Below are 26,504 nucleotides of genomic sequence, written 5' to 3'. Positions count from 1 at the left end.
ATTTCATGCCGCGAATATATCATGTTTTACAGTATGCAAGATCTGCTTTTTTACTGGGATAGATGGCATCTACAGTGCATGAACCAATAATTTATGTTGAAGGTTACTGGGAACACGTAATTAACAATTGCATCGTATCTTTCTGTCTAGCGGCTTCCTCTCATTCAATCTTCTTCTGATGTGAATGTGTCATTACATTGTCACATAAGAACTGTTGGAATATAATACTACATGAAACACTCTCCTTTCTAGAAAATTAGAAAACCTTCTAATTTATCAACTTACTACAGGTGCATGTCAAGGAAGCAGCGATATCTCTTTAGTGTGTAAAGTATTGAAAGGACACTGTCCACTCTCTTTCCAGGTAAAATTTCCCTTGACTCATCTTGCTCCCATGGGGGTAATCAGTCTTGTGGTATGACCACTGAGATAAACCAGTTATGTGATGTATCCAAATTTGGGGCATATTTCCTTTATGGTGGTTATCTGTTGCAATATCCCACAGTTTACTCAACGTCATGTCAATGATTGGCAGATTTGATAGCCACAGTTTCTTTTTTTTTCTTTTTTTTTTAAATAGTGAAATACCATTACATGTTCAACTCCACATTAAGTAACCAGATATAACAAAGAATACACTGTAGTAAGAAAATGGAGACATATGATGAAACTATGCTATACTCCCACCTCTATTTGCAAATAAAATAAGGTAGTGGCGTACTGAAACACTACAGAAATCATATTTCATCAACGATTAAGCAACTACAGTCTTTTAACCCGTTGAGGACGAGTCCCGAGTATACTCGGGCAAGTGTCTATGGGAAATGCGTGTTGTAGCAAAATCAGCCCGTCCTCACCGGGTTAAAGTCATCACTGTTAAGTTTGACAGCTCTACAATGTATTTGATTCAAGTGGATTTATAACACATTTTTCCACCATTTTTGAAAATGAGGAGGTGAACAGGGAGATTTGGTGTAAGCCAATGAGAGAGTTGTAAAGCAATGGAATCAACACCTCATGAAATTTTCAGTACCTCTTTTTGAAACTTAACTTAACAGGGAGTTGCATTTCGATGTAAAAGAGGAATCAGTACTAACATACTCAGTGTAAAGTGAAAGAGTCAGATATGAACTAGGATTAAAGAAGAAGAAGAAGAAGAAGAAGAAGAAAAACACAAAAAGAAAACTTGTTCATTGAGGGTTTTTCCCCGGAGGCTTCCTTTACAAGGCAAAAACGAATTCTGGCCAAATGTATGTGTGTGTGTGTGTGTGTGTGTGTGTGTGTGTGTGTGTGTGTGTGTGTGTGTGTGTGTTTGTGTGAGTGTGTGTGTGTGAGTGTGTGTGTGTGAATGTGTGTGGGCAGGTAGGGGAGGGAGGATAAAATACAGAATCAGGTAAAATGAAAAGCTTATAAATGCTTGACATGGCTGAAGAAAAAACAAACAAACAAACAAACAACAAAAACAACGAAAATCTTCAGATTCAAGCTGTTTGGAAAGTAGCATATCTAAAACTCTGCCCAAACATGGAGAAGAGGGAGGAAGCTGCAGTGTTTAAGGTAGTGTTGATAATGACAGTGCAACAGGTGGAAACAGGATGTAGTCGTGACAACGAGGGTGGCGATAAAAGCTGATGAATGTAATACATAAGATTGCTCCCCATGGAGTTGTTTTTTTTTTTTAATCGCTGGTGTCCTGTTAATCAGCTACGATATTCTAGAATTTAAAAGCATGACAGAGATATATGGAAAAAAGGGGGGAAGGAAGAAATGAATGCTCAAACTGATAGCCTTGAGTCTAGAAACGTAACACAAATCTTGAATTCCAGATAACTGTATATTTTGGGGAAAAGAGGAAAACTTATAAAAGTGATATGTTAAGATAACATGCTGTTCCATTGCGCTTCTTTCTTAACTACCTGTCACAAAACTTTGCATGATAATTTGTGGGAAGAAAACATATGGTAAATAAAGTGATAGAAAGGTACGGCTTTGAAATTTATGAATACAAAACATATGGTAAATAAAGTGATAGAAAAGTACGGCTTTGAAATTTATGAATACAGTTTAAAATGTAGACAGTGATCCAGTTTCTCTTTTCTGACTATTTTTTCTTTACTAAAGTTTTGAATAAAGATCAATATGCAAATATGATATATTACATATACAATTATAATACCATAAAATCACACAACAAATACCTGGGATGCATACCATGGACATAGAATGTAACACCAGAATATATGACATAAACTTATCACATAACAATATATTATCTCATAATTTGAATTATGAGAACATGCAGGAATGTCAACAGATTGTAAAAGCAAATAATAGAGTAAGTATGGCTACCTAGACTTCCTTAGAAGACATTTAATTACTAACCCGGAGGGTGTACATGTAAAGGGGGAAGGGGGGGGGGTTGATATAGGTGGTTGCTACAATTTAGGAGAGGGTGGATTCCTAATTTTGGTGCCCAATGACTAAATGTGGCCATTCCCAAATTGGCCTTGCATATAATGACCACACAACCTCATATTTCCCAATATCTCACCCCAGTCAAGAAGGCAGACAAAAATTATGTCCACTGATGGTTAATTTCCTCCCTCCTAGTCTTCACCTTCTTTTTCTTCTTCTTCTTCTTCTTCTTTTTCTTTTTTTTTCAGACTTTCATGTTCACAGAAAAGAAAATTGTCCCACGATTAGCCGGAAGGAACTCCAGAGTACACCGCAAATTGATGCATGGATCTTTAATCACTGGAGAATTTGAATTACATACTAAAGCACTTTAATGTCCCAAGATGGCGGTATATTTTAGCCTCTGAGGAGCGTGAAGTCGTAACCCAACAGATAATGGAAAAGGCCAACGTGTCTGCATACTCCCTGATTTAGTTACTTATCTCAACATAATTTGATAATTAAGCCTGAAGTCGTGCCAATGTAGGGAAGTCGGAGCTGTTTCCCGTCGATTGATTATTGTTAGAACGTAATTATTCTGATATCAACACAGGAAGTGATAGTCTAGGAATCCTTTTTTTCCCTCTCTTTCTTTCTTTCAAGCATGTCTAAGCAGTGGTGACACATTTGCAAGGGAATTTCCACTTCCGTGTAGGCCTACTGGTGTTAAATCAATGCAATGTAATATTTAGTCCCATCAAACCATAAAAGGGATTTTTTTTTTCTTTGTCAAAAGCTGTAAGAGCCTTCCCTCGCAAAGATTTTAGGCTTTGTCTGTATAATTTACTATCATATCGACTTACAAATGAATGGAAGATAGATAGATAAATAGATAAATGAATAAATAGATAAGTAAATATGTAAATAAGTAAATAGATACATAGATAGATAGATATATAGATACATATATGCATGTATACATTCAAGCTTATTGTGAAAAACGTATTTCCACTTTCTTATCTGCACTGTGACTGCTTTGGTAAACTTTTCTGACAGTTTAAAATCTTTCCTGGTATACATGGTAGTCAAGACAATGACAAACTATCACATTTGCGTATCCCATTGTCTCCTGCCGCGTCTCACGTCCATCCCGTTTTGTCTACAGTGGCCTAGCTGAAACGCAATGGCCGTGGACGCCAGGAACATGGTGTAAATATACTATAAGAGGCAGCAAGTGATTGGTTTATTATTGTATGTGAGGAAAATATGCCCACAAATTAGATCGATATACTGGTATTTCGTACCAGTAAAATACACACCGATAATGTTTTGTTTCAGGGGCAAGTATCATCATTCTGTAAGGATAGTGGTTGGTCACAGAGTGGCAAGCTGATGCCATATAGAAATGATGAACCAATCTTTTATCTTTGTCACTTTCCTCATGACGGCTGCTCCAGTGATCCAACTGTCATAGCCATGTATGATTTGTAGGTGGTCTCATTAGTAGAGGGATGATTTGCATATTTGATTAATCTTGAAGGACTTGATCACATGATGCTGCACTTTTCTTCCATCTTCTCTCTCCCATACTCCCTCTCTCTTACATGTGCTCTTCCTTCACCACATGGTATGTGATTCAAGGTGATGGAAGTGACCGTAATGAAAAAGGTTGAACTGGTGGAAAATATTTGGGGCAATTGCCAGCGAGTTTAAAGACAAGAGAACGGATGGTATGTGAGATCTTCACAAACTCTTGTCTTATTTTGCATGGACAATGATATGCAAAAAATGGGTTCTATACATCTGGTTTTAACTTGATACAAAAATGATTTGGTTTCATGTCCTGACATGATCTGCAATGTTCCCATGATTAGATATTTAAAGATTGAAATTGTATCATCACCCCCCCCCCCACACACACACACACACAAATGAATGAAATAATTGTGAATACACATTGGTCCATGAGATGATTCATTGTCACTTATTTGCTTGTCACTGTGGTTTTAATGTAAATGACAGCCGGAAGGATACTTTCCTGAAAACCCACCCAGCTTCCGACAGCTTTCACAAAAATGGAGGACAAGAAATGACATAGACATTACGTCCAAAAGAGTTCCTCCGATAATTGGTCATGAATACTGGTGTACACGTCGATTCCTCATGAGATCCTCCATTTGGATTTTTGACTACCAGGGACCATGTTTACTTTCTCTCTCTCTTTTTTCAGCAAGCTTCAAATTATGGTCATGTTTACATGGGTGTGAAAATCAAACTTGGTAGTCAAAATCCTAACTTTCTAGAACATACAAAATTCAGAAATTAAGTAGTTTCCATCATTAGTAGGCCCCATACTGTACATCTTCGTCATTCAGCTGACTTAAAAAAAAAAAGGAATTTAGTGATTCTTATCCCTCATTCAAAATGACTTATTAACTTCGAATTGGAAAAGCCCATTTCTGTTACGCAACATTGTCTTGTTACAAATTTCCTGTGTGAACATTTCCTTCTCAATAGATTGTCAGCACAAAGTGCATACACCTACTACACTGTCCCCTTCAGTTGCTTTGTTTCCTTATATGGGAGGTGAAATACTCCACCAATTCGTCATTCAGTGATTTTTTTTTATTCCTTTTAACCACAGGATATGGGGGGGGGGGATTTTATTTATTTATTTTTTTTTTTGGGGGGGGGGGTTAGCAGGTAAAGGAAAGCTGATCCTTGCATGCTGGACAGAAACACACACAAGCAAAACAAAACAACATCAGCAGCAGCAACAACAACAACAAAATAAAAAACAATACAAACATTTTAGTCAACCTCTATTTGTAAAGCTCTTGTATTTCTGGGTGCTGATCTGTGTTAACAATCAAAAGCCTAAATAAGCTGAAGAGAGAAAAGAGGAATGGAGATAAACAACAACAACAACAACAACAGAAACAAGGCAAAGAAAAAAAAATCATCCGCCATCCCGCTATATATAGTTTTAAGGGGGGAAATACAGCAGACAGTATGATCTCTGCTCCATGTGCTCTCTGGAGGGAGGGATCGCGAAGGAGTTCGTGAGCGAGCGCAGTTGTTTTGCAAAGAAAAAAGTGCTGTCAGTGAATCCGCACGCTACGCCCCACTACACACACACAGGAAGGAAGCGGCCGTCAAGGTAACTGTGGAGAGGTAAGAGGAAGGGGGGGGGGGAGATAGAGGGGCGAGGTAAAGGAGAGGGGTGTCACCATGCCCCTCCGGTCCTACCCACTATAACCCCAACCCTTTAGATCCTTTACACAACCATTTTACATCCCTTGGCGGGTATACGGCTTCATCTAATCGGCACAACATCTCAGGGGGTCTTGATCAGAAACGGGCCGATCATACATTTAGCTAAGAGGGCAGACTTCATTGCAAAACATCAAATCCTTGATGTCCACTTGATGATTATGTGATAAATTGCATTCTTTCTTAATAGCATAAGACAACTTGATTATGCCTTCAGTATTTATGAAATGAAGAAAATGAAAAAAAAAAGATTAACAGAATGCCTTATTATAGTTTAATTTGACTCTACTCATAAGTGAGCTTGAGCAAGAGCCCAGTATATGTGCTGTCTTCGGTAGTTTTGTTTGTTTGTTTGTTTGTTTTTGTTTTTGTTTTTTTAGGGAGAGGGGTTTGGGAGAGATGGGGGTGGGGGTGGGGAGCAAACAGACTTGGGAAATCTTGGGAAGAAGGCTAAAACTTGCTGTGATTGCTTCTATTGTAACACAGACCTTAACAATGAAAACCTTTATCACATTTCACAATGAAGCTTACTCCAAATGAGTACTTAAAAGTTAGAAGTGGTGTGTATGCTTGCATATCCTTGTATACTTTCCTTATTAGCATTCAATTGAGTATTCAAAATAAGAAATAGTGAGTTTTGTATTCTATTTTGACGTCCCGTTTGTGGCACTAATATTTGCAGCAGGTTGAAACGTTGACGTACAGCTTTTCAAGCCAAACAATTTGCGATCATCATAAATGGACAATGATGCAACCCCTATGATACACAACTGTAAATAGTATTGCACTGACTGTTGAGGTGGTTTAAGTTGTCCTTAGCCAACATTTTAAGTGACAATTGGCCATTTTACTGATAGAAACCTCCTCTAATGCATCAGAGAAAAGGACTAATGACCCAGAAAGGTCGTAAGTCGCCACCCTGGGGCTTCTACTCCACTCACTGGTCAATGAAGAATCCTGTAACATCATAAAATGAAGCCTTTCTTGTATAAATGCTCTCTCTTTGCCTGCCTGGCGATGATTTCAATAACATTTCACCAACAGCTACATTCAATGTCTTATTACTACATGTACATTTATCTCACACCACACCTTAAGGAATCAATGAGAAATATACAAAAAATATGAATATCCATTTTCCTCATTCATTCTTGCAGTAGTAACAAGATGATTCTTCTCTGAAGAATGTGGTAATGTTTCACATTCCTCCAGAGTGAGCTCAAGGAAATTTGCCATGTATTGCTCTCTATGAAGTGTTTTTGTTTAACTTTTAACATACGAGGCTGCTCTGGAGCTGCTAGAAGCCCCTGAGCTAATCAAACAATGCAAAGGTTTTATACAGCTTCATGTCAAGAGGGTCCTGGCTATCTTGCTGTCTTCAAAAGCAGTTGTTACTTCCGTTACTTTCGTGATTTGTGTTTTTGCCTTTATGTTGAGGGTCTTCCCTGATACAATACAACACAACAGCAGCAGGGGCGGATCCAGGGAGGACCGCAACCGGCGCACGCCCCCCTTTATTTTTTGTTGAAACAAAAGAAATAAAAAGAAAAAAATGGGGGGAGGGGTGTGTGCGCCCCCCCCCCCTTTAATTTTGTAAACGCGCCCCCTCTTTACGGAATTCCTGGATCCGCCCCTGCAGCAGACAGACAACAACTTCTAGTGACTAAGGTGAAGTCTTGTTAAGGGCGGAGTAGGGGAGATACTGATCGGTTTTGTAAGTTTACACAACCCCAATACTTTCCAAACAAATCTGTCAAATTAAGTTCATTGCTATAGCAGGGTTCAACACTAACTTTTATCTTTAGTGGCCCATTCAGGCCATTAAAATCTTTAAATTTGAGATTTTAGAGAGTTAAGCTTATACTTGTTCTGCAGCAGAGAGAAAGAATACAAGGAAAGGGTCTTGATACCGATCTGTGTATGTCATATCTCTTTAGATTAGACCATTAAGAGCAATATAACGATATGAATTGTGATTATTTCCATTATCTGCTGCAGCATGCTCGATGCTGGTTCCCAAGATGATGAAGTGGTTAGAATCTGTAATTTTAAGATTATAACTCACAAAATGCATGTTCTTATATACTAAATTTGTTTGACATCCTAAATGTAGCATTTGAGTGGCCTTTATGTGTTTACAGACTGCTTTGCAGTTTTGAATACAAAACTGAACCATATTCCTATAAAGACATATTGTAATTAAAATGGTGAGGTGAGCCCATGGAGCAATGGCATCTGAGCTGTGAAAGGATTAACCAATGAGTCAGGTGTGTTTAGATGACCAAACACAATCACCCCTTGCATCCTTTTCCTTTTTTTTTCCATCTTTATTTTCACAAACCTATTCATGAAACACAGAAAAAAAAAGTCCTGCTGAGACTTGTGGAGTGAAGAATGAAGAAACACTCTGTGGTTTAGAAAGGATACCACGGCATGACTCACTCATTAACAGCTTACTTTGACCGAATTCTTCTCTGGGCAAAATTGTTGTTCTTTGTATAGACAGTGTGGTTTTGTATACATCATTGATCCCCTGTGCCAAAGCAATGGAGTGTTCGTCAGCTCCTAAAACTTGTCAACAACACATAGGAAATGAATTATCAAGGATATGGCTTTGTTACTAAGCGTTAGACATGACTGCCATAGTGGTATATACTTGAAAGTTTCTTGAAAGATAAAGGTTTTTCTCCTTTTCTTTTTTTTTACACTGGCAGAGGTAACAAGTGACATGTTATCTCTGTATTGCATCAATTTCAAATTCAAAATTTTTTATTTCCCCTTTCATCATCTAGGTATTCTTATGATCCATCATAACAGTGTACAGGCCACAGATCATATAATTTTCTCTAAAGATAGCATATACTGTGCACACAGTGCTCGGCACATAAACTGTACATGCACAAGAATAAGTTTAGTTGAATACTGTCAATCAAAATATCTATCATATTGAAAATTAGTAGTCAATAGAATTGATCCTATCTGAGATATTAAGCACTAAAGAATTGTGTTGTTTGTTTGTTTAGTTCTCTCTTTTTTTCACGTTCAGTATTCTATACCACACCAGACTACATTGTATACACTCATCCATTTATTCTCCTTAAATGCAGGCCTTTAATCCTACTGTGCTTGTTATACTGATTGACATACACTCTGGAGTGCTTTATGTATTGATTGGCACATGGGTGTCTGGACACTAATCATTGATATAACCTATTCCCCTTAAAATCATTGTCACCATGGTCTTCCTTATGGAGCAGGGCACAACTAGATCAAGTTTTGATTACTGAAAGTGCTGGTTAAAAAGCTTGGCAGTTGTTAAAGGTATCAATTGCCCTATGATGTAGCACATAGTATCATATCATGCCAGCTGAAGAGCTAAGATGCTGAAGAAGTCTGATTTGGAGGTCTTCAATTCCTCATCAGGCAGGATCCATCATTGGGCGAGACTGAGGGATGAGACTTAGCCGCTTTCCCACCTATCTGTCTGATCACCGTGGCGATCAAATCTGGCCTGTTACACGACAGGAGCATGAGTGCCACCGAATCCCTAAGAAAAAGTTTTAGAAAGAAGCCCCTCACGTATCCTTGGTTGTCTATTTTTACCGCGATACCCAGTACCACCCAGTGGAATCCTTGTAGGATTTGTTGTCGATCCACCTCATCCGCAGAATGTGATGGGGTGGATTAAGAAAGAATTCATCTTCTAAGATAAGTGTGCTAACGAGACTGTCTCTTTTTTTAGCACCCTGTATGTCTCGAGTGTGATCTGCGATTAGACTGCAGCATTTGACTTTAAGTCATGTTTAATGTGTTGAACTCTTTGTTTCCATAACAACCTGCCCTCCGTTTGCCCTTGTGAAGTAAATGTCACATGAAACACTCATTCTAATGTGAATCTAGCCCGACTGTGAAGTACAATTAATAAACTACCAGATTATTGAAAATCATTCTTCTGAAAATGCCACTAATGATTTTCTCAATTGAGTGTTTCATAGAGGAAAAAATGTGTTATGGTTACCACAGAGATTTGAGAAATTTGTCTTGTTTTATGAATTCAGAATGAGCTAGGAGAGCTATTAAAAAGAATGTTGTATTATACCCGCAAATCAGCAATTATATTTAATCTATCCACTGGGAATGTTTCCCTGAAAAGCCTGAATGCAGGTGAATGTATTCATTTGAAAGATTTTATCATTTGTCACCACAATGTCAAAAAACAAGACAAATCAGGAGCATTGATTGAACCATGAAGTAGCTCTATGGCTGAAGGTAACAGAGCGTCCAATGTCATTGCAATGAACAGATAGAACTGCTCATTTGAATTTATGAGGTCCAATGTAGTGGAAGAGACTGTTGTAAAAGACAGCAGATGAAAAAAGACTCATGAATTCATCAAGTTCTGGTGGAAAATTAGCTCTCTGCCACAGTTCTCTTCAAGGTCAAACTGTTACCTCATGAATGCCGCGACATTGGACTAGTTTTCGATAGGTGCGTTCACATTAGAATTACCATTATAAAACTGTATATATGCGGAATATTTCGCAACGTTTTTATTTTCGTGAATTTCGCAAGTCAGGTATGTGCTATTCACGAATTTAAAGACACACAAAAATATTGACTGTGATCCCGATATGAATTTGATTTGCAAGGATACATTTCTCCGTTCAGTACTAAACTCCACGATTGTGAATTTAACCACTCACAAAATTGTCAGGAAGTCCCGATTCGCGAAAATTTAGACTCACTAAATATATGGCGTATACAGTATACTATGGTAATTTGTTGGTGCCGTTCTCATTGGTGAAATATCACAATAACAGACTAATACCTGAAGTAAATCACCCGGTACCATTCTCGTTTACAAAATACTCTGGTATTTCTGGTAAGCATTGAGCTTCTGCACATCTCCAATGGGAAAAAGACACAGTTCTCTGTGTCAGGTCATATCAGAAATACACAGCTGTTCGATCGATGGTGTTTCATGACACGCTTCACACAAATCTCACATATGTATTTTGTGGTAAGTTTGAATTCCCACCGTGAATGCCAAGATATTTTGTGATGCATTTTGCAATAAATTTGCATTCACATTTTGATATGAAATACTGTGCAGAATATTGCAACATTCCACTGTAAAAGTCAATGTACCTAACAGGGATAATAGGAAGAGAACCTGCACAAGATATGATGTCATAGCTCAAAGTGAAATCATTTTCATACTTGTATTGCTCTTAAGTGATTGGCTGGATGAGCCATTTAAATATATACAGTATAATACCAGTTTTGAGAGTCGTATAAGTATGAATTATGAAAAAAGAAAGAAAATAAAAGATAATGGACAATTTTAACCAATCAATAACTATGTATCTTTAATTCTGCTGCATTGTTTGGAAATGCAATTGATTGAGCCTGCCGCTAATACTTATGAAGGAAATGTATCATTATGGCAATTTGTCACTCATTTCCTTCTGGTTGTTGTCGCAGCATACACGGAGTTAGCATGACTGGGCAATCGAATAAACAGCTGACAGAATACATCACATGATCTTTCTTATGTCACTCAAGCTGCAAAATGGACGATGTCGTACCTGGGGAGATGGAGCAAACTCCCCGCTGGCAAGCCAATTACCCAAGTCCACTTCAGACAGTAATTGAAGGATCTCAACGGAATGAGGACTTATCCTTCATACGTGTCTTTATTATCCTTTCATATTTCCCTGTCACCTTGCCCTTGAAAACTAGACCATAATTGATATTAAAGGTGTATCTTTTAAGATATTTTTTTTTCTTTGTGTTATCTTTGCTGGCCAGAAAAATCCATTTACATATTTGGCTCAAACAACTGCTGTCCAAACTCACCTCTCCCCTCCTCTCTCTACAAATTTATGTATGTGTGTTGTGGTTTACATTTACTAAATTTTTCCAAAACTGGACTAAACTACTGTATACGCCATGTATTTTGCGAGTGTAAATTTTCGGGAATCAGGAATTCCTGACGATTTTGCGAGTGGTTGAATTTGCGATCATGGAGGCCTGTACTGAACGGAGAAGTGTACATGCATATGTCACACTCACATCAGGATCAGAGTCAATATTTTTGTGTACCTTTAATTTCGCGAATAGCACCTGACTCGCACAATTTGCAAAAAGAAAAACCTCGCGAAATATTGGCGCATACAGAAGCTTAAAGGTAGGGAATCCCATTTGCATGCCTTAAATGAAGAGTTGTATAAATACAGTGGTATGTTGAAGAGAGTATCATTTTAGAAACTCCCATAAAGTATTGAAAGTGGAAGGTAACATTTAGTACACTTTTAATGACCGTTAGATTTTGAATTGAATTTTTTTCGGGGCTCACCGTAAATTCCAGTACATTACTAGGCTATCTTTGCAGACCCATGTACTGCATATGTGTCCATCATGTATATTTTGTGAAGAAAGTTCATCAAAACTTACAAACATTTCTATATACATTCTTGCCACACACTCTATATGTTATTACATCAGCTCTTATACTATTAGATTTGTGTTTATAGATAAAAAATACAGAAGACTGCAACAAAAAGGCTTAAGTGTGGCTGACACACAGAACTACTGAGTAGTTGAGTTTTGTGCATTATTCAAATTGTAGATAACTGTTGACTTCCGAAATTCTCAGCAGTGGCCTAAACAAGTCCCCTGAGGTTCATATTTAATGTTTTGCTGCATTTTGGGAGGTCTGTAAAAGGGAACCCCTACCTTTAAGCATATTATTCAACTGGATGCTCTATTCTGAGAAAAGCTAGCAAAATACAAAAACATTTAATCGATTCAAATTAAGCAGTTAGAAAGTTGGTACACTGAACTAGACAGACTGCAAAAATGGAAGAAAATAGTGAAATGTTCATTGGCTCTCTATATGAAAAAAAAAAAATCATGAATTACTAGAAGACAGAGAACGATGCAAAATAATTTGAAGACATTGCACAAAATTCACCATGTAAGGTCCTGTATATGTTTTATGCTGCCTGCTGTACATACAGGGGGAAATTTGGGAGTGGACTAAAATGAGTAGTTGCGTAAAGGTCACCAGTAACATGTAATGAAAGGATGACTACTGAATGTTCGCCATGTGCTGTTTTCTTGGGCTATGTCTTCTGAATGATAATATTAAAAAAACAAACAAACAAACCTGGAGAGGTAACACTGTGACTGCTGTCAGTCTGTTAGGGGAGCTGAGAGGCCTGAAATCAAAGCCACGTACTGCAGAGAGAACCCCACATATTGATGGCGACCATGAACTTTCACTGTCACATTCATCTCTACCAACTGCCTTTCATCACAAGCACACTTTCAAGTCGAAGCCAAGATTGACGCGACATTGTATACTTTGTAAGTAGGTAACCTACATAATTGTTTATTGAGTATGTAATTATGTATTACATGTAGGCCTATGTCTATATTCAAACTTACCTATTTTTTTATAGTTTGTTTAAATTGTTTAAATAAAGTGAACAATGCAGGAATATATTAAAGAATAATAACTCTTTGTATATATGTCTTTATGCAAATAAACAAATTTGTGTTTCATTTATATTCATATACATATAATCATCAATTGTTGTTCAAGGTGAGTTTGAAGCGAAGTAGTGGATTCCAAATGTCTGAGTTTACATGCATATTTACTTGCTCTTTTGTATGTCTTTCCTTGCCCTGTTTTCCAAATGACTTTTTCATGACCCAAAAATGTTTCTGGTTTGTATGTGACTCTGCGATACAATGTCTGAAGGGAGAAAATATATAAATATATATTCCACCAGACCCTGATATTCATCAGCCTCAAGCTTTTGCTCGCCCAGTACACCTACGTTGTTAGAACTGGAGGCGGGGATAATTACTGGGAAGTCAAACTGTGTCTCTGGTGCATATGACACCCAACCTTGTTGATATCTGGAATAGATCCCCGGTTGAGTAATTGGGCTTAAAGGAGACACTAATGTTCGTCTGTCACAGGGCGGGGGATACTTGTCAAACAGTAGATCTGAAACATCTTAGTGGGGTGGCTTAGTGAAATTATCGTGACACGGCGGACAAAAGCATGATTTTTTCACCAAAGGTACTTCATGATGTACCTTCTCAAAAAATAGGGTGCTCCAAGAAAATTGATGCTGGGAAGGAGGTCAGAGGTCAAAGGTCAATGACCTTTATTTGTGAAATTGGTTTTTTGACTATTTCTCAGGTCAGGAATATCCAATCTGGATAAAACTTGGCAGGAAGAATATTGAGAACAAGTAAAATATTTTGATTGAATTTGGAGTGAATTTTCCAAAGGTAAAAGGTCAAAGGTCAATGAACTTTTTCTAAAAATCATGTTTTTGTTTATTTCTCGAGGGAGGAAGATTCAATTTTCACAAAATTTGATATGAACGTTGTATAGAAGGTACCAAGAGTATAAACCAGGGGTCAAATATAATTGTTGATTTGTGCGTTGCCATGGCAACCCAAAACTAGGGTTTTTATTGAAGTTAGTTACAGGAGGCTATTTTCCAGTTTGGAAGAGATTCCATTTGAATAGGTACAACTGATCGACGGGATGTATAGAGGTTTGAAATACTTTTCATTAGTGTTAAGTGGTATGTTGCCATGGCAACTATATATATAGATTTTGGTTAAACTTAAAGGAGACTTCAGAACTTATGAATTTGAAGAGATTTCCATCAGGGTTGGTATAATTGATCAACAAAAAAGTCGCCAGACAAAGATTTGTCACCTTTATAGCATGTGGGTTGAGTGAATGCAGCAACAATAGTAGAACACATCAGTGAGAGTTTGAGGAAAATTGGACAATCCGTTCTAAAGTAATGCATTTTTGAAGTTTCTGCTCATGCAGTCGAGGCTGGATGAGAAGACTACTATACCTTGTAATGTCACATGTGTACAACGATATAAAGAATGAATAAAGAAAATTCAACATAAATTATTTTCGCTTACAAAAGGATACTCGACTTCTCTTTCAGAAGGCAGGGGGAATAATATTACCCTTGACATACGTCAGTAGCAAGTCAAAGAAACTATGTGAACTTTATTCAAAAAGTATGGTTTTGTGAAATTCTCATTTTATTTTCCTTAGAATGTGCGCATGTGACATCATACACTGTGGTAGTCTTTTCATCCAGCCGCGACTGTGCAGATACCTGAAAAAATCATAACTTTTGAACGGATTATACGATTTTTTCCAAGCTTTCTGTGATGTGTCCTACTAATATTGTTGTATTCACTGAATCCATGTGTGCATGAAGGTGGACTTGTCCTTTAAGGACAGATTCTGAAAGAGCAGACTGTAAGCTTTAAAATGATGTATCACACAATTCAAAGGGATTCTCCTAACCTATCTAAATAATAATACCGGTACTGGAAAGAAAGCACACACTCTGGATAAGTATGAACTGAGAAAAGAGGCTGCATTGTCTATTATAGCGTTTAATCTTTACCAAGCTGTCTCATGTCAATATGTTCGTCTTTTCTCCCCCCCCCCCCTCCAATTTTCATTTGAGTTTGTCATTATTAATTTTTGATGATAAGAACGATGCCACAAGGCATTGTTTCTTAAAAATGCTTCAACTGCTCCTTCAGGTCCAAAATCTACATCAACCATATAATTTTCCTGATCTCCTCAACATTTTCCAAAAATAAAGCATACACCTTTTATGCATTGAGTCCTCCTTTTTGTGGATAATTAAAGGCAAAAACCCAAAATTAGTGCTTGAAAATTGTTCTTAAGTGTGAGTTACGGATAGAAAGAACCTCTGTAAAAATGAATCTGTATAATCAATGTTAAGTATTGTTGATAACACAAAATGTGAACAATATTTCTATGATAACATGTTTCCAGACTAAACCGTCCGCATTTATGCTTTAATGAGAAAAATACTGATATCTCTTTATATGTTTGCTTTGATTGCAAAAACTGTATAAAAATTATGGTAGGATGTCTTGTGATACAACAGGGGGGGGGGGCATTTCATGAAGCAGTTTGGTCAGATATTTTTCTGACAGACTGTTACAAACTACAGAAATCCTTGCATCTGATTGGCAGAGAGCAAATTTGTCCGACAACTTGTCGGACAAAATGCTTCATGAAATGCCCCCAGACCTACACATATTATGCATAAAATGTGATATCCTGAACATTTTTTTCAAGTCACTCTCCCAAAAGTGTATAGGACCTTTAAGTTTTTCTTGTTTTTGTTCCTGGCAGATTACTAGTACACAAATGCTCCAATCCATGATGACCTAACGGAAATTAAGGAAATTAAAATGAATATACTGAAAACCAAAACTACAGATACTAATAACTTACTTCATTCTTCTCTCCCCACCCCACCCCTTCTTTTTGGTTTCTTGATATACTAGATCTAGCTGACTTTGATAATTGTCATTATGTAACATCATCTTCAATTGACAAGGCGAAAAACTTAACAATCATTTCATTATGCTGCTGGACTAATGGGGTTAGTTGAACTATATTGTTTTTAATGTACTATACTTTTTCCTCCTATCAATCACATGTATTTTGGTGAAATGTATTTTGACATAAAGCATCATAGAATCAACCGCCTTTGGGGTCGGGAATTTTGTCATATTATATTGTGATTTAGATTCTGCTCTATACCGATTTTGTTTTATTTCTATCAACTTTTTAAACTCCCCCATAGACTTTGTTCACCAGCCAACTACATCCCACCCTCTTTGGATAATGTGAACCAATCAAACATTGCTTTTACTTTTTAATAACATGTCTATACATAGCTATCAGACCAAAAATATTCAAACCGCTTTAAGTCTTTATGAGTGAAATTACAAATATCAATATATTTTTAAAAATATTCAAATTGTCTAAATTCAACTTCATCTATGAAAACAAACTTTTAACCTTTTTAAACATTTGAATAACCCCCATAAGAAATAAGAAACATATAGAGAGGGGAAGTGCGGACAATAAAAATTGCTTACGGGAACCAGGTAATCCCTGCGCTAAACCTATGGAATTCACACAATCTTGGAGGAAACGGGTTAAATTTGTTAGGAAATATGTATGGCAATACCCAAAACCTTAAGTTCTCAATGGAATATGCAGCTCTTCTACTGGTGAACTAGTAGTTCTGGGAGAAAAAATGAGCTGTGACATAGTCCTACACCTGGCTAAGTCATTGCCCAAGATTTAAAGTATCTGAGCCAGAGTCACATGTCACTCTTTGCCATTTCTCTACAGGAGGTAGACAGTACTAAAAAAATCCTTTACCAGAAATTATATCAAATTATTTAATGAAAAGGTGCTTAAGAAAACTGGACTATTCCAACACACCTCCCTCAGGTCTGCAACACAGACTAACCACCTGTTACCATAGGAAAACCAGTAAAAATGGTGTATTACTGTAAACATGCACATAATATGTCGTATTATGGGTCTGAATTTTAAGACTAGCAACCATGTACATTGCATTGCATTGTACAGAAACCTGGCGAATGTCCTGTGTATAGTCTTTGAATTCAGACATTATTGTTATGTACAAATTAAGGGCGTTTTCTCATTTTTTCTGTTAGTGGATTTCTTGGAGCACCCCCTAATTTTGATCTTTATATATATACAAATGTCTGAGGAAAAAATGACACTTTTGTCCGGCGTGTCACGATTATCAGTATATTTGTCACTAAGCCACCCCACTATCTGGTGCTGAAAATATTTTCCCTTACTCTGTACATTCATTTTACTTATTTATTTTTTCAGCAGTTTAAATGTTCTGTGTTTGAGGTATTCACAAATGTTTGCAGAGAGTTTAAAACAGGATTTCTCCTCCTTCATACCTCTACACTTACACACTCTTTGCATTCTTGCAAGTGACATTCCTGGCCTTGTAAAGTTCAAGTATGTCTAAAACAAAACAAAAAAGAAATCTAACAGGCTGTAAATTGAATCATCGTGCACTGTGACCAGTGCCAAATCTGTGTCTGGACACAGCAGCGAGACTAAAATTATGCTGATAACAAAAGGAAGACAGAGAGATAGAAAAAAACGCTAGAGGAAGAAGATTATAGAAGGGGGAAAACGATGCCAGTATCTTATCATCTTGCGTGACAGTCCTTCCTTAGACGTGGTCTGCACGGACACGTGTTTGACGTTACGGAGGAAGCGGTTGGTACTCGTCGCCTATTTACATACCATAGACAAAAACACAAACAAAAAGCAAAAAAAAAAATGGAACCGTAATCACCACTGGCTCCTGGGATGTATGACTTGCTCTCCCGACTCAAATAATCCCGCCTTCGTCTGACCATTTCTTCCCATTAAGGTCTGCCGGGTTCCTTCTCAGTCACAGTTTACTTCATTTGATTTGCCCAATTTTTTTTGAAGGCTCCCGACAACTGATAGAGATGATTTACCTATGTCTGTTCCCTTTCCCCGGGTACGATCCTAAGAGCCCCGATGACTAACAGCCATCTCGGTGGTGGCTGCACTCTTTGGCCGATAACACTGGTCAACAACAAATTTGTTGTCTGCGTTTTTTCAGCTGATTTAGGGTAAACTTGATGCGCTGAATCCAAAAATCTCATTGGTTTTGCTCAATCAGGTCAAGTTTTTGAGCTACGGCCACATGTCGTTTTTTACGTTTTTGTTCACATAAACGCATGTGTGGAGCATTTTAGAAGAAGTCGGTGGGGGTAAAATGCCATTTTGATTGATTGTTTTGATTGGAAATGTTTATTTTAATGACAAAAAGTATTCGGGTCCGATAGTTCTGGGTGATTATGTCGAAAAGGGATCAGTTTGTAGTCATAAAAACCTTGAAATCTTCCATCGCTCACTCAACTACACTGAAGGAGAAGTATGAAGCGGTGAAGTATATGCTGGAGAAAATTGGTTATGATCAGCATAAGTGGTTTATTTGTGTTGACCTGAAGATGGTGAACTTTTTGTTGGGACAACAGAGTGGCTTCACCAAGTACCCATGTTTTCTGTGCATGCGGGGTAGTAGGGACCGTACTCTGCATTACATGAAGAAGGACTGGCCTGTACGAGAGGAATTAGTGCCTTGCAAAGGAAGGAATGTCATCAACGACCCTCTGGTGGACCGAGACAGAATACTCTTCCCACCGCTGCACATCAAGCTCAGCTTAATGAAGCAGTTCACCAAGGCTCTTGACAAGGATGGTGACTGCTTCACTTACTAGTCTTGTGCCAGGCTTTTCCAGGATTGTCTATGGAGAAAAAGAAAGCTGGCATCTTTGATGGTCCTCAGATTCGTCAGCTCATTAGAGATCCAGAGTTCGAAAACTCAATGAATGAAGTGGAACTGGAACCTTGGAAAGCATTTGTTCTGGTAGTGAAGAACTTTCTTGGCAACATTAAAGCCAGAAACTACGCAGAACTTGTCAACAACATGCTGACTGCTTTCAGAAACCTTGGCTGCAACATGAGCATCAAGATGCACTACCTATTTTCACATATGGACCAGTTTCCTGAGAACCTGGGTTCAATGAGTGACGAGCAGGGAGAGAGATTCCATCAGGACATGAAAGAGATGGAAACCAGGTATCAGGGTCGCTGGGACGCAGTCATGATGGCTGACTAATGTTTGACTCTGAAGAGAGACCTCCCTGATGCTGAGCATTCCAGGAGTTCGAAGAAACGGAAGTTCAAGCCCTGAAGTTTGAACAATGGTGAAGCAACATGCAATTTACGCGTACTTACCTTTATCAATGCCCACCATTCAGTTTACAGTAATTGATGTTTCTAAGATCAGGTAATCAATATATGTTGTTGGAAAAACATTTTTTCTCTTAAAAGTATATTTAGGGTGATATATGTGACAAAAATCAGCTGATAATACCACAAAAATGTAATCAATTTTGTCACAAGATCTTTTTTTTTTTCAAATCAACCTAACCTGTTGGCCACTGTGAGTGGTCCCTGTACAAAGTCAATGGGAATCACAGAATTGAGTATTCAAAGGGTTAACACAAAAACTTGACCTGATGGAGAGAAACGGATGCCATTTCCTGATTCAGCGCTACAAAAATACCCTGAATCAGTTGTAGAAATTAAGACAACATTCAAAAAGTTAAAAATTGTTGCCCAGTGTAATGAGAACGTATCCATGTGAACAGGTGTGGACTTGAACTGGCTTTCTCTGAACACTTGTAACCATGGTAACTGTTCAACACTGTTATGAACTCATTTTTTTATTCACATGAAATCATTAACAGTAATAGGAGTTGCCATGACAACAGCTTTGTACTGTATATGAGCTCATTTCTGTCCCCATTGAATCATTATGAGTAAAAGGGTAAAAGGTTGAAAATGTGAAAAAAAATGGCCTTAATAGAAAAAGAAAAAATCAATAAATTTGCATGTATGTGTAACAATAACTTAAAACTCAAGCTGTGCAGACTGCATACATGCTTCCTGCGATAATTCGTTTTTATTGCATTGCCTGGTATTGATGAATTGTGCATAGCACATTTGAATCATGGCTGGAAAGAAAAAGTCTCTTCGGGGGTTGAAATATTCACATTTATTGATCTCTACCAAAACCATACAGGTTGAGTCATTGAAGGTTAAAGATATTTCAACAAACAGGAAAAGCCCCACTTTTTTTTCTTAACTGAATATCAGTCTGAATACATAACAAACCTTATCTACTGCTTTAAACCACCTTTCTTTACATCCATTGACATGTCCTGGAGCCAGAAATTCTTGAATTGTTCAACCTTAAAGAATTTCGGCAGCGTTTTCTTTGTTGGTGGTGTATACGTCTGTACCACAGTCTTTGTAGACAAGGCCAGCCACACCTTGAATTGATCAAGGATTTTTTTATTACCCTTTTTTTTTTTGGTAAACAAATATTTGTAAGCCAAAATGAATCATAAAGATATTATCTCAATTGTTACCGAGATCTCAAGATCTTTTGAGGTATGACAACAAACAAGGTGAATAACCTAACTTAACCAAAGGGTTAGAGGGTAACATCCGTTAATGAACGTGCAGGAAAATGTTTTTCAAGTTTGTCTTTCTTACAAATGCAGCTACATTCCTCAAATGTCAGTCTATGCAATATGGACACTAGAATATGATGTTGTATGTGGTGTATAAATGCCAATATCACTGACCGTCTGTATTTCTTGAATTTTAGCAAGGGCAACAGAGCCACTTGTCTTGAAATGAAAAACAAAAGAGGCCTAATTAACAGAAGTTTAACTGAAGATAAGAGGGTAAAGACTCCCTTTAAAAATGTCCTTTCATATAACATGTCATAAGGAAGAACACCTATCTTCAGCCCTACATATTGTTGTGACGTTCCTCGCCACATTGTAAGGGTCATGTTCAGATGACGTTGTCAAGGGGTGGAGTGCTGTATATGATTGTCCCACCGGTCCTCGAGGCAATGTTAGTCTCACCACGCACAGATACGCAATGACGCTTACCGTACCGCATGTGCCTCCGGTGGCAGAGTCCTGTGCTACGTGTGCCTCGCAACGTGCATTTCCTATTTCCAATCTGTCTCATCTGTCATTAGTACTATTACGATTGGGGGGGGGGGGGCTAAGTAGAGAATGCTGTCCTTTTTTTCTTTATTTTTAACGGATACAGGGTTCATGTATTCATGCAAAAGGGGATGTTGATGCTCAGCTTGAAGCGGCAAATGCCAGGGGCTACTTCAGAGAGTTGAGTAACCTTCTCTGGCTTGTACACAACATCCCCTTGCTCTTGATTTTACAACTCAACAAATCAACTTTATTATACCTCCAAGAAGTATGAAATGATGTACGATTATTCACCTTCCGCTAAATCTAATATCCTCTAGAGAAAAGAAGAAGGAAAAAAAAAAGTTCCTACATTGTACCTTCCCTGACCTTTACTGCCATTTTACGTGAACAAACCAAAAAAATGTACCCGATGCGTGAAAGAATGCATCTTCAATATTAAAGTCTTGTACCTGTTCTGTCCATGACTGATAAAATCGTAAATGGTTACCATGAAAGCAATAATAAAGAAAGGGTGACAATGAGCTCAACACAACACCTGGAGTTAAATTTTGGAATGTTCTGAAAGCCAGTAAGGCATTGTAGATGTCAGACCACTCTCAATAAAGCACTCAAGATTTTATCTGTTGTATAGAAAAATAATATGCTTTCAAAACATTTCAAATCCACTGCTCCAAGCTTTAGTTCCTTTTCTGTTTTTTTTTATTTGTTCATTCTTGTCAGTTTGGTAAGAAAAAATGGATTTCATGATTTTTTTTTTATTGCTATTCGTAAAATATATCACGTAAACCTCCTTGTCAGTGTTGTTGGGTCACTGTTGATGATCCCATTGTGGGTAAAAGTCAAACAAACGAGTCTATACGACCATTCATGACAGACTGTGTCAACATTGATATGTCAAGTTGCTCACAATTTATCGGAAGAGAAGTCATGTTGCCAAGGAAGATATTTGTACTTTGACATTACTGATTATTTTGAGGAACAAAAACTTGCCAAAGCTACAGTTTACATTCTTTTGTGAAACATATTTTTCATGCTATTTGATCAGTGAACATTTGGCATGGTGAATTTAATTCCTAAATGCATAACTCCCATTCAAATCAGTTATTCAGTATGATTTCTTGTTTTCGTTGTTTCCAATGGTGCTGAAATATAGATGTGCATTGAAATAAAAACAGAACAAAGGGGCAACAGAAGCACTTTTGATGAAAAATTCTCAAATGTGTTTTTCACTTAGTGTGGCCCATCGCTTGGATGAAGTGTGGGGGGGGGGGGGGGGGGAGGAGTTGAGCAAAGTCAAAAGGAATTTATCTCACCCTACTGTCTTTCACCCCTCCAGTTTTTAAAGTTTTCGCAACCACTGCACGGTCTGTTTCCAACCACAAACGTGAAGACAACAAGAAGAGAAGATGGCAGAATCGCTGTCATGCGAGGCAAGGAGCTTCCCTCCCCTGAGTACAGCTAAATTTGGATTAGCCAAGTATTGATTTCAGGACCAGTGAGACACCAGCTAAAAATTGCTTAAACCAGTTGGGGGTAGACTGATGAAAACCTAGTTTTTTTTTTGTCAACTAGAGATGGAATCTGTTTCGTATTTCGAGAGAAAGCTCAACCCCCCACCGATGTATCTCAGTGAAGGAATCTTGGGTGGGATAAAGATTGGTTTTGGAAGTGTTCTTTCTTTGTAGCATGACATGGCTTTTTCAAGCAAACATAAACCAAAGCTAACAAACAAACAGAAAATAAAAATAATCCAAAAACATAGAATTCGTTGTTAAAATATCTTGGTGGCCATTTTGTCCATTTGTCTGGAGATTACAGTCCATACAGACTTTTTTTTTCCTCTAGCTCTTCTCAAAGACCAATATCTTTTAAACCTTTTTTATACCCCCACGCTGACAAAAAGCAATAGGTGTGCAGTGTGATTATCATCATGTTCTCTCTGTTTGCAGAACATTTCTATGATAATGGAATATATTCGTTTCACGGTGACTTATTTCTGGGGACCACGGCTGAATCCGTAAATGTACGATTGTCATCACAGGTGCACAATGTATATTGTTGACATGGCATCTGGCTAGTGTTTGCTCAGAGAAATGGAAAACCCACAGAGGCCTGAATTAAAAGTCAATCTTTATGACATGGCAATAATGTGTTGTGGTACAAACAAGAACTGGCAAAAAGAAAAGAAAAGAATAGAAAAAAATACCAAAGTGGTGAATGTATCACAATCATTTGATAAACGTTGAGATATGGAAAGGATAAAAAAGTGGTTGGAAATTTGCAAATACATCACCATGATGTAAGTCACTCTAAGTCAGATAAAGAGAGTTAAACAAAAGTTGGTAAATTTGTGATATATTTTGAGGTATTAAATGAGAACTGACAAAACAAGTGACAAATGTTTAAATGCATTACAGTAATTAACCTATTTTATTGTGTGATTATACTATACTCTTACGGATGTAGAAAATGTCTTTTTTTAAAGCATGATATGTTTTGTACATTTTCTGTTTAAAACGAAAGTGAATAAAGGAAGGCAATGAAATGAAATTAAATGAATCATGTATGAGTGACAGGGAAAAAGAAGTTTGCAGGTTTTGAGAAATTGTCTCAAAAAGAAGAGCTAGCAAGATATCCATGAAGGAATGACTTAAGACAGTACTGTACGGACTCTAAAAGACTCACCATATGCTGACCGGCAGAAGTGATCTTGGGGATGTGAGGGTTGGCAACTGCAGGCGATGGCGTCATGAACCATACATGCCAGCATGGCCACCACCAGCAAAACTACCTCCATCGGATGCATTCTGTCCTCAAATTTTTTTGCAAAATATCCACGAGATGGAACACTCAAGTTTTATTTTGTTTTCTTTGTTGTTAAATCACCTACAAATCCACAGCAAAATTCCTCAGCATAGAGAGACGGATTGAAGTGTTCTGAGAGTATACTCCTTGAATCTCCAAATCCAGAGGACGAAGTGCGCCCGAGAGTGGCTCGAAGTCCTTAGCGGGGGCAGATTATCTGATGGTCGGCAACACGTATCCCGGGTCGTCGCAGACAGATCTGAGATTTGGATCTCTCTCTCGCTCTGATGGGAAGTGAAAGTGTCTGTCGTCTTCCAGATCAAAGTTGCTCCATTTAACTTTCTGATTTCTTTCTGCTTTTTTTTTTTTGGATGTGTGTCTTCTCTCTCTCTCTCTCAGTCGCCTCTTTTGGAATTTCCAGGGTGTTTTTTTTTTTCCGCAAAGACACCTCCCAACTCACAGATAGCACAAAGCTTCTCTTACTTCAACAAGAGGAAGCTCTAGTAAACTTTGCGTCTCATTCACAACACCAAGTGAAGTGATGATTCGGGTTCACGCAGTGAGAGAGACAGTGAAAAAAGTTGAGAGGGAGAGCTTGGAAAAATAGGAGCCAGCGAGAGGTTTATGAAGCGGTCCTGTCACTCTTGGTCCGTCCGGTGCCGCGATGCAACTGATACTAGTCGAGTCGCTGCCGAGGGGGGAATTATTTATGTATCTATGAAAAGGTGTTCTAAGCCTGGAACAGGCAATGGGACAGCTTTTATCTGACTCACACTTTTATTGCTGCTGCTGCCGCTGTGCAGAGAGATCACTGGAAGTGGAGCGGTGGTGAATAGCTCTTTCCGAAAAAAGAGTGAGAGAGAGGAAGAGATGGGGGGGGGGGGGGTGTCGATCTAGACTGACTAGACTATAATTCACCACTTGGGGGCACTCTCCGGGAAGCATTGACCTCCTCGTGAGAGAGGTGTTATCAAGAAATTCATCTTTTTTGGGGTTTGGAAAATGAATGGACTTTAAGGAAATATATATGATCACCCAGCTCAAAACCCACAAAAAAGTAGGCCAAATTAAATTTCCACTTTTCTACATATTTCAAAAGAATAAGCTCTATTAAAGCTTTAAGATGTTACTTGTTAAAATTGAACCATCCTAACATATTCAGAAAGTGATTGTTATTAAAAATAAGAGAGTATTATGAGGTGTAGTTTCATAGGAAAGGAAGTAGAGTCCATCAGGTGTGCTGTTCACAAGTAACTGAAAATTGAAAATATGTTCCATTGCCCAGTGAAAGCATATCTTGTTAATAGTAATTAAAGAAAAAATGGTCCAGAAAAAACTGCTGATATCTCGATTGAGTTTTGTTTTGAGCCAACACATTTTAACAGTAGGTAGAATTGAAGAAAAAAAAAAAATACTCTCCCGGGTAAGACAAACTTTGAAAATCAGAGTTGACCAACCCAAATGACTTATTTTAGTCCATCACAGAGAATCCTTATACGTGACTTTTGCTGGTTTTGAGCTGGGCGATTAAACATGCAATATACTATTTTGGAATATTAGTTAGTATGTTCCTTGGTTGCATTTTGTTGTCCCTGTTGTATATCTCCATATCTTGTCTCTCCATCTTCCTTTAACTTCCTGTCTCTTGTGGTTGCTTCACCCTTCTGACATTTTTATGCATATTCAGGTTTGGTAGAAGGGGTCTAGGTATCAAATACAAGTGTAATATTACACATGAATATGTGTTTTTATTTTTTGGTAAGGCATGTTTGGCAACTTGCCTTGCTACTTTCTGAGTTATATATCTTATGTGACACATGTGATACAATTTCTTTGTTGTCTTCTGTTGACTTCCTTGACCTCAACTTTTCATCAAGAAATTTGTTGAGTAGTCAACCCCTTACTGTATACAGAGTCCTTTCAACTATTTGCACAATTTTACAACCAAAATCAGCCTTGAAATGATTAGGACCTTTAAAATGGATGTGACATTGTCACAAACACATACTTATTTAAACTTGGTCATCAATCGTTGTGATGCCAGTTACCATATTTATGCCATTTTCTTTCTTTATGGGTGTGGTCTGTTTCCAAGTACCTTTCTCCTTCTTTAGGGGTGTGGTCTGTTTCCATATACCATTCTCCTTCTCTAGGGGTGTGGTCTGCTTCCATATACCATTCTCCTTCTTTAGGGGTGTGGTCTGTTTCCATATACCATTCTCCTTCTTTAGGGGTGTGGTCTGCTTCCATATACCATTGTCCTTCTTTAGGGGGTGTGGTCTGTTTCCCCTCTTTCCAGCATCCTCTTTCATTGGACTGGCTTGATGACCCACTTCCTCCATGCTCTTGTGTTGTAATTCAAGCTACCATAACAGCAGGGTTTGGGTTTGGGTTGGCATGGTGAATTTTCAGAGTTTTTGGTTACCCCACTGGATGGAATCGATGATGATGATGATGATTTAATCCTTCGTGACATTTTGCATGACTCTATCAGAAATCTCATTCCA

General features: G+C 37.9%; 1 protein-coding gene across 1 annotated transcript in view; it reads right to left on the bottom strand.

The window, feature by feature from the left end:
* The window catches only part of LOC139724110 (metalloproteinase inhibitor 3-like), a 69,451-nt gene extending 44,657 nt beyond the window's left edge, over positions 1 to 24,794 (bottom strand). Inside the window, exon 1 of the mRNA XM_071635311.1 lies at positions 23,878 to 24,794. Coding sequence (XP_071491412.1) covers positions 23,878 to 23,998 — 121 coding nt within the window. The 5' untranslated portion in view covers positions 23,999 to 24,794. The remainder of the gene's footprint in view (positions 1 to 23,877) is intronic.
* Between the last annotated feature and the right edge of the window lie 1,710 nt (positions 24,795 to 26,504).

This window comes from Diadema antillarum, unplaced genomic scaffold (genome assembly GCF_040938485.1).
Source record: "Diadema antillarum isolate AM-2024a unplaced genomic scaffold, OU_Dant_1.0 scf00000207, whole genome shotgun sequence".
Classification (NCBI taxonomy): Eukaryota; Metazoa; Echinodermata; class Echinoidea; order Diadematoida; family Diadematidae; genus Diadema; species Diadema antillarum.
Note: the sequence above shows the minus strand (reverse complement) of the source record. Positions and strands in the feature narration are given on the sequence as shown.